Below are 12694 nucleotides of genomic sequence, written 5' to 3'. Positions count from 1 at the left end.
TGACTTTTCATTGTTTCCGCTCCTTTCATTATGTCACAAAGTCTGTTGTAGTAAGATTACATATTGCTTTCTGCTCAGTCTGTTGTACAGCTATCTTTGTTGCATCAGTCTCCTTCTTGCAGCCTGTCAGAAAGATACGGCAGTGATGACTTGCGTATTTAAGGGATGATTGAGTGCATGCTTTATGCTTCTGACAGTGAAAAACAGCACTAAATAGCAACCTCATTTTAATTTAAAATAAAATAGTAAGTGACCAGATACCGCTCAAACATATGGCATTTTGCCAGTCACTACTAAGTGTGACTAAATTGTTATCTTTTATATGCAGCTGTTGATATAAAAGTATTGCATTTAGACTCACTTAGCATGTTCATTACATCTATTTTATGCATTTTTAAACATGTTTTCTGGGAAATGTGTTTCCAGACTGCTTCATCAAGTATTTTCTTTTAATTAAAGTTATGAAGATTTTGTTTCTTGATCTTATTTGGAACCTGACTAATTTCAACAGATCTTTGGAGACAGGGAATTGTTACTGAGCAGATGATGGGTTTTTTTTGTCTTCAGCAATAACTAGAGTTTATTTATTGATCTGTTGATTTGCGTCTGATGATGTGAGGATTCAATAGTGCAGTAACGTCATCTAGAGATTTACTTGTGGTTTGATCTGTGTTCTGATTTCAGCATTTGTTGTTTCTCTCAAAGTTCAATTCAGTTTGAAGAATGGAAGTGTATATGTTCAAGCCATGGCGTAGTTCCGTCACTCATTACCCAGCTACATGAACAAATTCTGCTTAGAAGTGGCTTGTACCGTTACAATAAACTTTAATTCAAAATTTTGATGCCTTGGTTGTGCTGAATTATAAATTCATTTGTTGCATAGTGGACTCTGGAATAAGAAGAATGAAGTGAAACTGGTCCAAAAATCAACAAGGCTGCCTTCCCTGTATTAATGTCTTTGTGAAAATACAGGGAATGTCCAGCATATCTAGGGTCAGAACATGATTCTCTAATCTGAAGTGACAGGTGGGAGTCCAGGCAACAATGCCTGCATCTCAGATTCTTGCCAAATTGAATATTCAGCAATGAGGTGCTACAGTTCTGGCCTTAGGCTAACAGCAGATTGCCAAAGACCCAATTAGCTCATTTTTTTTTTAGAGCAGATTATCTTTCATTTTCAGATTGCTGATCTCTTAAGAGGGTCAGAGAATATCCTGATCTTCCCACACACAGATCTTCTAGGTGTAGTGTCATAGAGTCATAGAGATGTACAGCATGAAAACAGACCCTTCAGTCTAACTCATCCATGCCAACCAGAAATCTGAGATAAATCTGTCCCATTTGCCGGCATTTGGCCCATATCCCTCTAAACCCTTCTTATTCATATACCTTTACAGATACCTTTTAAATGTTGTAATTGTGCCAGTCTCCACCACATCCTCTGGCAGCTCATTCCATACACACACCACCCTCTGCGTGAAAACGTTGCCCATTAGGTCCCTTTAAATCTTCCCCCTTTCGCCATAAACCTATGGAGTCTCCCAAACCGGGGAAAAGACCTTGTCTATTCACCTTATCCATGCCTCTCATGATTTTATAAACCTCTGTAAGGTCACCTCTGAGCCTCTGACCCTCCAGGGAAAATAGCCCCAGCCTATTCAGCCTCTCCCTATTAGCTCAAACCCTCCAACGCTGGCAACAACCTTGTAAATCTTTTCTGAATCCTTTCAAGTTTCATAACATCCTTCCTATAGGAGGGAGACCAGAATTGCACACAGTGCATGACTATTATAACAGACTCTTGGCTGGCCTCCTCCATTCTACCTTTTATAAAGTTGAAAACATCCAAACTTCAGTGTCCATCTCCTAACTTGCACTGAGTGCCATTCACCAATCATCTCTCTGTGCTCTCTGACCTCTTGGCTCCTCTTTATGCAATGCTTCCATTTCAAAATTCCAATCCTTGTTTTCAAATCCCTCTATGATCTGACCACTCCTATCACTGTATTCTCCTCCATACTCTATCACTTTCAAAGTATCTATACTCTTCCAATTCTGGCCTTCTGAACGTCATCAATTTTAATTGTCACACCTTTGGAGGCCACGCCATTTAGCTTTCAAGGCTCAAAGCTCAGGAAATCCCTTCTAAAATCCTTTTCATTTCTCTACTTTTATTTTCATTTTGAGATTCTCCTTAAATACCTTCCATATTGAAAGGAGGTGGGTAATCTGAGTTCATTTTTAGCTACTGAGGAGACATTTTGAAGGGTATCTTATGTCTCTCTCTATATTTGCCATTAAGCAGAGGCCTTCTGCAGGGATAATGAATTAAAGGCAAGTGCAGGGCAAAGATACTGCAGTGATGAATTATCTGTCATAATAAAACTTGTCATTCAATACTCATTCAAGAGTCTATTAGCAAACACCATGAACTACTGAAAATGCACTATTTGTTAGTGTCCATTTCCCTTTTGAGAGGAAGGATTTGCTGCCAGTCAGCATCATTTTATTGCTGTTAATTGCTGTTTGCCATTTGCTTAAAAAAAATCCTATTAAAAAAAGTGCGATATGTTCTTTGCAAACAAACTTGTTTTCATTTTTTAAACTGGTCAACATTTGCTAGAAAGTATACTTACTGTTGCTACCCCCAATTTATTTGATTATTGAAATTTGATTGTATATTCCCTCAAACGGGTCAAGTTAAATCTCACACTTGAAGAAGAATTGAATCTGTGGAAATTAATACAAATATGTAGTATTTGTGACTGACAATGTTGAAATTCTTTTTGAATAGTTATATTTGGCAATTAAAAGAAGTACTGCATTTTAAAAAAAACACTGAAATTATATCCTGTGTAGACCTAAAGCTCAGAAATTCCCTCCTAAAATCCTCTCCATTTCTCTTTTTCCCATTTTGGAGATTCTCCTTAAAACCTACTGCTTTCACCAAGATTTTAGTTTTGTGCTGTAATAATGTCTTTTGTGGCCTAGTGTCAAGATCCAAGATAGTGGTTGAGTGAGACTCCTCAGCCAGAGCTCGTCCACTCTGTCTGTTCCTTTTCTGTTTTAGCTTCTTGTCTTTTCTTTTTCTCATCCTTTTTTCTTACCTGCCATCCTTGAGCCTCGAGTGAAGTCAGCACGGACTCCTAGCCTCAAGGTGAATCCAGAGTGGACTCCCAGCTTGAGCACCTTGAAGTGAAGCCCAGTGCTGTCTGGAGGCTGGAAGCTGGTGCGGACCAAAGGCTAGGCCCGATGTGGTCTGGAGGCTAGATGCTGGTGTGGACCAAAGGCTAGGCCTGATGTGGTCTGGAGGCTAGATGCTAGTGTGGACCGAAGGCTAGGCCTGATGTGGTCTGGAGGCTAGATGCTGGTGTGGATCGAAGGCTAGGCCTGATGTGGTCTGGAGGTTAGATGCTGGTGTGGACCGAAGGCTAGGCCTGATGTGGTCTGGAGGCTAGGTGCTGGTGTGGACCGAAGGCTAGACCCGATATGGTCTGGAGGCTAGATGCTGGTGTGGACCGAAGGCTAGGCCCGATATGGTCTGGAGGCTAGATGCTGGTGTGGACCGAAGGCTAGGCCCGATATGGTCTGGAGGCTCGATGCTGGTATGGACCGAAGGCTAGGTCCAATGTGGTCTGGAGGCTATATTCTGGTATGGCCAAAGGCTAGGCCCAATGTGGTCTGGAGGCTAGATTCTGGTACGGCCAAAGGCTAGTCCCAATGTGGTCTGGAGGCTAGATTCTAGTATGGCCAAAGGCTAGGCCCAATGTGGTCTGGAGGCTAGATTCCGGTGCGGCCGATGGCTAGGCCCAATGTGGTCTGGAGGCTAGAAGTCGGTGCGGACTGCGTTGGAAGAAATGTTATTCTGAATTTTATATTTCTTTATTTTTCTAACGTATTGCTATGGTTTTGCACTTTGTATGAAAGATGGCACAGAGATCTGTAACGCTGGATTTTTTATTTCTTATTTTTATTCTTTTCTCCTCAGGATTCAAAACAGGAGCAAATGTGGACAATATGCGAAATTTCAAGTCCCTTTGCTATAGAGAATCTCAAGTAATTGTTCAACTGACTGTTATAGTTTCATGAAACACAGTGTCTGTAAACAGTTGTACTTTAAGTTGTCTATTTATTTTCAAGACAGAATGGAGTTTGAAGTTTAAAGGATTGTTCATTTGCATTTATAGCTGGATACAAGGCCCATGTGGTTCATGTTTAGAGGAGATGAGCTTTGAAAGAAGGAGAATGGATGGGAAGTCATTATAGGATTGGCTCATGGGGTATTTTTTATAAATGTATCACTGAACCTCACAGTTTTAGTCAGCAAGAATCAGAAAGGGAAAGCATGAGTCAAGCGATAGAGGTAGCAGTTTTCTGTGGTTTGCCATGCAGGAATGCTAGTGGGACCATGATTGAAGAGATCTAATTTGTGAAGATTTAAATGAGATTGGAAGATTCATCTAGTTTTAGCTAAAAACAAGAATTTCCAGTCCTCACTGTGAAATCAGTTTGGGAAGAAGGAATTACCTAGCTGAAAAAGGCAATCAATGGAAGAAAGCATTTAGGAGCTAAATATCACTTTAGATCGATTCTGGGATGGACCAATTCATAACCTTGGAGGGAAATTTTTGATTGTTTTACAAGTTAGATGGTAAATATTTTCTACTGTTGGGAATTTAAGTTGCTGACTGAAAAAGTGTTAAGTCAATATTGCTTTTGGTTGGGGTTTCACAGAAAAGTCATCACTCATTACAAACTTTAGACCATTGCAACACAAATCCGGGTATATCAGATGTATAAGGGAGTCAGAACCACTTCTGTTTAAACTTACACAAACTGCCAGACTTGCCACTTAATTTGTAGTTTCTTGCTTCAGAATTTGTTTCTCCGTTGCGTTGGAGATCTGTGGGGAGATTTTTCAAATTTCAAAACTACACTTGTCATTCAACTGTTTCCAGTTGCAGTGTAGCATTAAAGTGCAGAAGTGTTATGTTAATCAGAAATGTGCCGTGATGAGAAAGAGGGTCTGACAAATATCTGTTGGCAAGGCCCATGCATCTGGGGTGCGTGCAGTTGTTGCCATGGAGCATGCTGACATGGTGGTACTGGGTGTCCAAGATGGAAGTCCATCATGACAAGGGTGAAGTGGAGTCATCAGGTACCAGCTCAAACTTTGAGATTTCTTGGCGTGTGTTTTGTTTTTGATAGATAGAAGGACAGGAGACTGCATAGTAATGAGACAAAATCTGTAGTTAATTAGGCTGACAACAAGCAATAATCCCACTAACTCTCACCACTGCTTAGCAAGAAACTCACATCGACAATGGAACTCTTGGAAAATACAAGCTCCTTAATTGGCTTTGCCCAAGCCCAGGTGCCGTTAACTGAGCTGTGATGAACTGTGTCTTAATTTTACTCTTTTTTTATTATTAAGTACGACTTCAGTCATTGGTGTAGGTGCTGTGGTGGGGTGACGAATAACACTTTTCATTGTATTTTTAAAATTCATGTGACAGTAAATTACTATTCTACTCTGAGTTGTTCAACTTCTCAGACCTGTCTACAAATTGTTTTCACTGATTCTTGTTACAATAGCTGTTACATTTCATTAATCAATTATCTGAGACACATATTTGATTTTCTGAAACATTTAGCTTTTCATTGGCTTTCCCTTTTTTTCTCCTTCAATGGCCTTCGGTGACAGATTACCTTTGCTCTGTGAATGTTAATCCAGCCACCCTTCTCTCCCAGACTGTGATTTGAAAGTCTTCAATTACTTAAGAGCCAAAGTAATTTTCCAATGACCACTAACAGTGGTGTTCCTTCTGTCGCGTAGGCATAGAATTCCCATTCAAGGTTCTGAATACATCAGTTTGAATGTTCTATGTAGTATAATTTCATTTTAGTGGTGTTGCACAGTACACAAAAATTGTTGACAGAAACTGTTCACTAGATATTTTGTTGCCTCACAGTACTATGTCCATTTGTGGATAAATCGGTATATGAAAATTAAATTTCTTAGCTTTATTTATTAGAAGTAATTGTGTTAGCAGGTCTTGTAAATGACTTGTTCCCTTTGGGTTCTAATGCAGGATAATAAAAGCTGATTAAACTTGAAAATTGACCATTACTTCTCACAAAGCAAATTTATGGCTTCAAGACTTTGAATCTTTTCTTTCAATCAGATTACCTGTGTTTAAGAGTTAAAGTTATTTTCTGATTTGGACATTTCGTTTTGCCTGCATAGTTTTGTTTTAAAGGATACAACTCTCCTGATATCTGGAAATTATGCTTTGCTTAGTTCAAGCAAAGACTGCTGCACAGTTCACTTGATTACTGCATCACAGGGTGGACCATACAGATCTTTCCCAATGTTGTCCCCACTGCATTCCTTTGTATGATTAATTCAGAAGCATCGGGCCTACCAGCCCATTAACACCAGCCTTCTAAATTGAGAAAAGCCCAAACACCTTCAAAGAAGCTGACACAAATCCAAAAAAAAACCTGGAACTCAAAAAAAAATGCATGTTATCAAAGCATCAAGAAAAGCCTATGACCAAGGCCATTACTTCAAGACAACGAAGTTAAATTCATTTTTATTACATTGGATTTGTGATTTTCTGAATGCTTTTATGATGTTTTTAATGTTTTCTATCATGTTTCACAATTCAGTTTGTTTCTCTGAAACTGGGATTTATTTGTTTTTCTTCATTTTGGAAACATTCTTCCTGGTTATGGTAAACATTAAAAAAAGACATCGTGGTTCCTAAATTCAACCTGCATGACTTTGTAGACCATCTAGAGTCAGGATTGAAATATCCTTACTTAGAGACTGGCTACTGAGAATGTCCAAATGGAGTTTTGTCATAGTGATGCCAGACCGGTTGGAATCGAGTGCTGTAAGGTTGCAGAAATATGACATCTTCAACATGTCTTGTAAATGGTTACGTTAATAATCATAGAACCCCTACAGTGTAGAAGCAGGCCATTTGGCCCATTGAGACCACACTGACCCTCCGAAGAGCATCCCACCCAGACCCACCCCCTACCCGGTCGCTGTAACCCCATACTTCCCATGGCTAACCCCCTTAGCCTGCACATCCCTAGATACTATGAGCAATTTATCATGGCCAATCCACCTTACCTGCACACTCTTAGATTTTAGTTTGTTAAAGTTCATTCATGAGAATGTGGACTACACCTTTCTAAATAGTGACAAGTGGTGACCAGAGCATGGAACCTGTAGTAAGCTGCAGTAAAGATCCCAGAGTTAAACCCAGAAACAGTATATGTTACACCACAAGGTTAGTCCAACAATATAAACCCTGGTGTAATGCTATACACAGTTGGATTATTTAATAAATAACTTCGAAAAGCAGAATTACATCTAATGGTGCAGATACATTGCACCTTTTTCAAAAAGCGAGGGATCATGGAGACAGCCAAACTCTGTTGCATCCCATGGTAATACCCTGACCGATCACAGTCTACGTGCCTTGTATGAACATCAAGATTGACAGTTAACTGTTCTTACTGTATCTTCCTGTCAATTATAGCCTAACCTGTCAACACCGTGTTATCATCCTGTATAAGACAGTATTTGTTTTAGTTTTCAAGTCTCGTTTTTTTTGCATCCTGATGTGTACAAGATGAAAAGATTTCAGCAATGTTTAAGTCCTTTACCACCAGATATTTATTTATAGACTTAGTTCTCTTTGTCTCAGTGACTTACATCTTTGGAAACACTGAAGCCTTACCCATTATGACTGTTCCGCCTTCCTGGGATCCACTTCTCATGATGTCTGACCCTTAATTGTGATCCTGCTGTTGCAGTCACAGCAGCCATCATGCTACTCCCAGGTGGTAACAACCTGAAAATGGTGATAGTGGAAAGAATTGAGAGTAAACAAGAAGAGATGTTTGAGATTGTTGATCCTTTTGCGCAAAACTGCTCACAACGTTCTGTTAATTCAGTGTACAGCATGGGAAGCACAGCCATAGTTTGGTCTGCATTAGTCAAATTGAATCCTGTGACAGAGAAGCATTTTAACAGATATTACAGTCAGTATTTCACAAGATGGTAATCCGAGATTTGTTTGACAGATATAATAGAAAGAAAAGCTTACTTTTCACTCTGGGTTTGTACTGTTAAAATCTGGTTATTCAGTTCTTTAAGTCACCCTTCAGCAAACCAATAACAAATCAGTATTAACATTTAGAGCTATTGCAATATCACTTAATTTTTTTGGGTACATTTCCAGACTACAACAGGAATTGAAATTAAAAGTAACATAAAAGAAACTTGGAAAAATATTCAGCAAAACTCACAATTCTTCTATTAGTGATTTTTGAAATTGTTCCATTTGGCAGATGTAAAGGTGAAGTCACCATTGTCCTACCACACCATAGTGTTGCTCTCTCATTAGAGATGACTGGTGATTGCTTAACTTGAGGGTCATGATACCTCACACAAAAGGAAGAGGTTGAGAAGGAGAGTCTTTCATGGTAACTTCAGCTGGTGCAGAAATTGAACCCATGCTATTGGCATCATTGTACTGCAAATGAGCCATTCAGCCAACTGATCTGACTGACTCCTGGCACATACGTAATGATTAGCTATCTGCAATGTGATGGCTATGCTTAGTACTTTGCGCTATTCGACACAAAATGATGGTCTTCACAAGGCAACGTGAGCTGTCTTCTGAATTTTCTTGATGTTTGTCAATTACCACAATGACCCTGATTTTAATTGCTGACAAATGGTTCTGATTTGAGTGGGCTAAAATCTTACCTAGTAGTTCCAATGAATCATCTTTATGAAAGAACAGTCCTGCAGTGCTTTTTTAAAAGTAACCTGTTTAGAGATGTTGTGATACACCTCTAGAGCAAGTAGGACTTGATCCTCGGTCTTCTGGCTTTTGAGGCCGGGGCAGTATCGCTGTGCCACAACAGTCCTGTGCCCCGCAGTGTAGCTTTTTGCTATAAGTGCATCCAGATTTGAAGGTAGATTCTATTGATCAGCAAGTTGGCTATTTCAGAAACCTGACCTTTACTTATAAAATGTAAAATATGTTATAAAAAATCCATGGATGGGAAACCATATTGAATTACAAATTGTATCGAAAACCCTTGTCTGTATGGAGAAATTCATTCGATAAATATTGACATTTTTATATTATCTTTTTGCATGTAGGTTATTGTGTGACAGGCTCTCGCAATGTAAATGTTGTCCAATATTTGATGTCAATTGTGACATGTGTCTGAAACCACTCTGCACCCTGATCATCAAGTAGTTTTCTAGCCATCTGTTTGCAACAGTCATAAAGTAGACAATAAAAAATCATTGACAACAAGGTGCAGGGCTGGATGAACACAGCAGGTCAAGCAGCATCATAAGTTGGGTGTGAATTTTATACAATATTATCCAATATTTATGGATTTTTAATAATGAAGTTAAACCTTAATAAACATACATGTTTTCCTGAGCCATTACCTCATCCTTGTGCCATTTCAATACCTAACTATATCCTCAGAGATAGCAAGAACTGCAGATGCTGGAGTCAGAGTCAATACAGGGTGGAGCTGGAGGGACACAGCAGGTCAGGCAGCATCAGAGGAACAGGAAAGTCGATATCTCGGGTCAGGACTCCTGAAGAAGGATCCCAACCCGAAGCATCAGCTTTCCTGCTCCTCTGATGCTGCCTGACCTGCTCTGTTCCTCCAGCTCCACACTGTATTGACCCAACTACATCCTAACTGCCAACCCTACTTTTTTTTATATTTTCATTGGTGGTAACATCAAGCCATTAATTGAATTTGTAATGTCAAAGATTGATCTAATCCCTTTTCATTTTGAGAGAGTATAATGCAAAATTCTTGCTTAAGTGACTTTGATCTTATCCTTTTGCCTTTCCTTATTCTCCGCTGAATCCTGATTATGATGAGAGTTTTTACATTTTATGAACTCACAACCAGGTTCTTTGCTTGCTGAATGCACCCCCCACCCATGAGTAGTTTATTGTCTTGCACCTCTCACACTGAAACATCTCTTGCTCCATGGCTGTTTTCCAACCAATGCTTATTCCCTCCTGTTGTCCATGTTGGTTCTTTTCTCCATCCTCCCCTCTCTTCTGTTTCTGACTCTATCTGTCTTCTCTAACCTCTAGTCTCCAATTTCCTCTGACCTATCATAGTCCTCTCTTATCCCCCTTCCACCACTTCTCCTTTACCCTATTCCTCAATGTTACTCATTTCTCTTTTTGTATCTATACTTGTCTTCACCATTGTCCTTCCTTCACCACACCCTATCCAATATTTCCATCCACTCAAATGCTGCATGTTTGAAATTGTAATGTTGCTTTCTCCTCTCCCATGCAATGTCACAGAAACTCAACAAATGAAATTTAAAATGAACACTTTTGGCATTCACAACATAAAATAGAAAGCTTTGCCAGTAAATACATAGCAACTTTTATTTGATGCATTTTTTGCGCGAGTCTTTCTATCAGTAAACACATTTTTCCATGTAATTGTGAGAAATGTGGCCAGTATTGAAAGTAATTATTCTGTTTCTCTTGTTTAGGAATTTTACACAGTTTGCTGCTGAGTCAGACCAGGGGAGTTCTGCAGCACGTATTATGGAGCAGTGGACTGCATCTGGTTTAACAGAAATCTGCTTAGTCAATTATACAGTTCTTCTCAGCTTGCCTGATGCAGACCAAAACAAAATCATTCTGACAAATAGCAGCCAGTGCTTTCATCCCAATGGACAACAATGCAGTACTTTACCCTCAGCCCCACATGGCAAGAAGGAAAAGCATGACCTTCTTTATTTCTATGCAGCTTATTCTGCCAAAGGATCTCTGGAGGTAATGAAAGTATTCAAAACCAATTCTTGCTGTCATTTTATGGTATTTCATTTGCCTGGTAAAATCAGAATTGCTGCAAATATTTTGACAAGGTTATTTGTTCTGCATAGCAGAGCTGTGTGATCTTCCTTTGCAGTCCGGTCACGTACATCTATCATAAGTTGGGCTTTGTGAGAGATCCAATTTGTGCTTCCTAGTAACAATTTAAGTCCTATAAAATCAGTCTCAAAAAAAACCTACTTAGTGCCATCAAGATAAATGATATAAATGGGAATTTAGTTGTAATTTGTTATGCAAAGAAAGGTGACATTTATCGTTGCACGGTGATATGTAGGTGAACACCCTTTTCCGTACAACCAATAGCCATGAGATTTTCAAAAGTGAAACACACATGCTCTTTATAACTCCACAGGGAGAGGTCAGCAACATACTACAATCTGATATCTACATATTATCTAATAACATATTTACTTCCAAAATATAAAAATAATTAAAAATTCAGATTTATTATTTCTGCTAATCTGTATTTTTCACTTAACTGTTGACAGGATTCAAGGGATATAAAATTTTTGTCGATGTTCTAAACTTGATAAGTAAGGAGTTTTCAAGGCAAGTTTGAGGTACTGGATTGTATGTAAATAGAATTCTGAGAAAAAACATGAAATTAAGTTATTCCCCCTTTGATAATTGAGTCGATATTGGTCAAATTGAGAGTGTTACTTTTATGTCATAATCATTACAAAATTTAAAATAAAGCAATTGAAAATAATTTCGAGCACTGCAGAATCTGGAGCATTCCAGTGTTTGAGTACAGTCGCTGCAAAGAGCTAATTGTCTTATAAATGTGTCTTGGTCAAGCTGTACAGTTTAGAGACCTATCTTTGGCCCCACAGCAACAGTTTGCATAACAGCTTTGACAATAGGAATGTTGATACTTATGTTTTCAGTGTTAAAGTTGTACAGTACCATCAGCATGACAGGGTGTTTGGAATTTAATAACTCTTTTTTTTTGCAATTTTAATTGCATGACAATTAAAAGATTGATTTGAATCAGAAGTCTTAGTATCTGCAAAATGAAAATAATGGAACACTGATATATCACATATTGTGGCAATTATTGATGTTCCTGTAAGAAAATTGAAAATCATGCATGTGAATATTAATGTCTCATTAAGTCTTTTGTTGCCTTTGGTACTTCTCATGTTTTTCTTTTGTTTAGATTTTTTTGATACCAGATATCACAAATGATTATTTTCCACAAATTGTTACCTCTACACAATGTCTGGTTTGTGGTAACCTCTGATTTGCAGATTCAGATGTGAATTTACACCTTTAGTATTTCAAGTAGTTTTGTTTCATGAAGACACCTTAGGAATTTGTGGGAACTATTTATAAGTTGAGCATTTATTTCTCTCATCCTTGATGTGAGCAAACTGGCAAGGGAGTTTTTATTGTCAATGCCTTCAGGACATCCAGGGATAATGAGTCACCCATGCTCTAGCAACTGGCATCATATAATTAGCCAAACCAAGGACAGACAGTGGGTTTCTTTCCTCAAAGGACAATAGTGACCCAGTTACTTGTTGACAGTCACAAAGGCCATTTAGTCCATAGGTTCTAGTCCCTGCACAAGTGATGCATAAGACTACCTAGTCATTTATCTCCTGAAGCAATTAGTTAACTATAGTCAAAATATCAAAAAGATAAGACACAAAATAACTGCGGATGCTGTAAATCAGGAACAAAAACAAAGTTGCTGGAAAAGCTCAGCAGGTCCGGCAGCATCTGTGAAGGATAAAACAGAGTTAACATTTCAGGTCCGGTGA

General features: G+C 38.7%; 1 protein-coding gene across 1 annotated transcript in view; it reads left to right on the top strand.

Annotated features, from left to right (window-relative positions):
* The window catches only part of LOC109936345 (inactive N-acetylated-alpha-linked acidic dipeptidase-like protein 2), a 411331-nt gene that overhangs the window by 378348 nt on the left and 20289 nt on the right, over positions 1 to 12694 (top strand). The window contains exon 4 of the mRNA XM_048604808.1: positions 10583 to 10868. Coding sequence (XP_048460765.1) covers positions 10583 to 10868 — 286 coding nt within the window. The remainder of the gene's footprint in view (positions 1 to 10582; positions 10869 to 12694) is intronic.

The sequence above is a fragment of the Rhincodon typus genome, chromosome 13, assembly GCF_021869965.1.
Source record: "Rhincodon typus isolate 14 chromosome 13, sRhiTyp1.1, whole genome shotgun sequence".
Lineage (NCBI taxonomy): Eukaryota > Metazoa > Chordata > Chondrichthyes > Orectolobiformes > Rhincodontidae > Rhincodon > Rhincodon typus.
The sequence above is the reverse complement of the archived record's forward strand: the minus strand, read 5'-3'. Positions and strand labels throughout refer to the sequence as shown.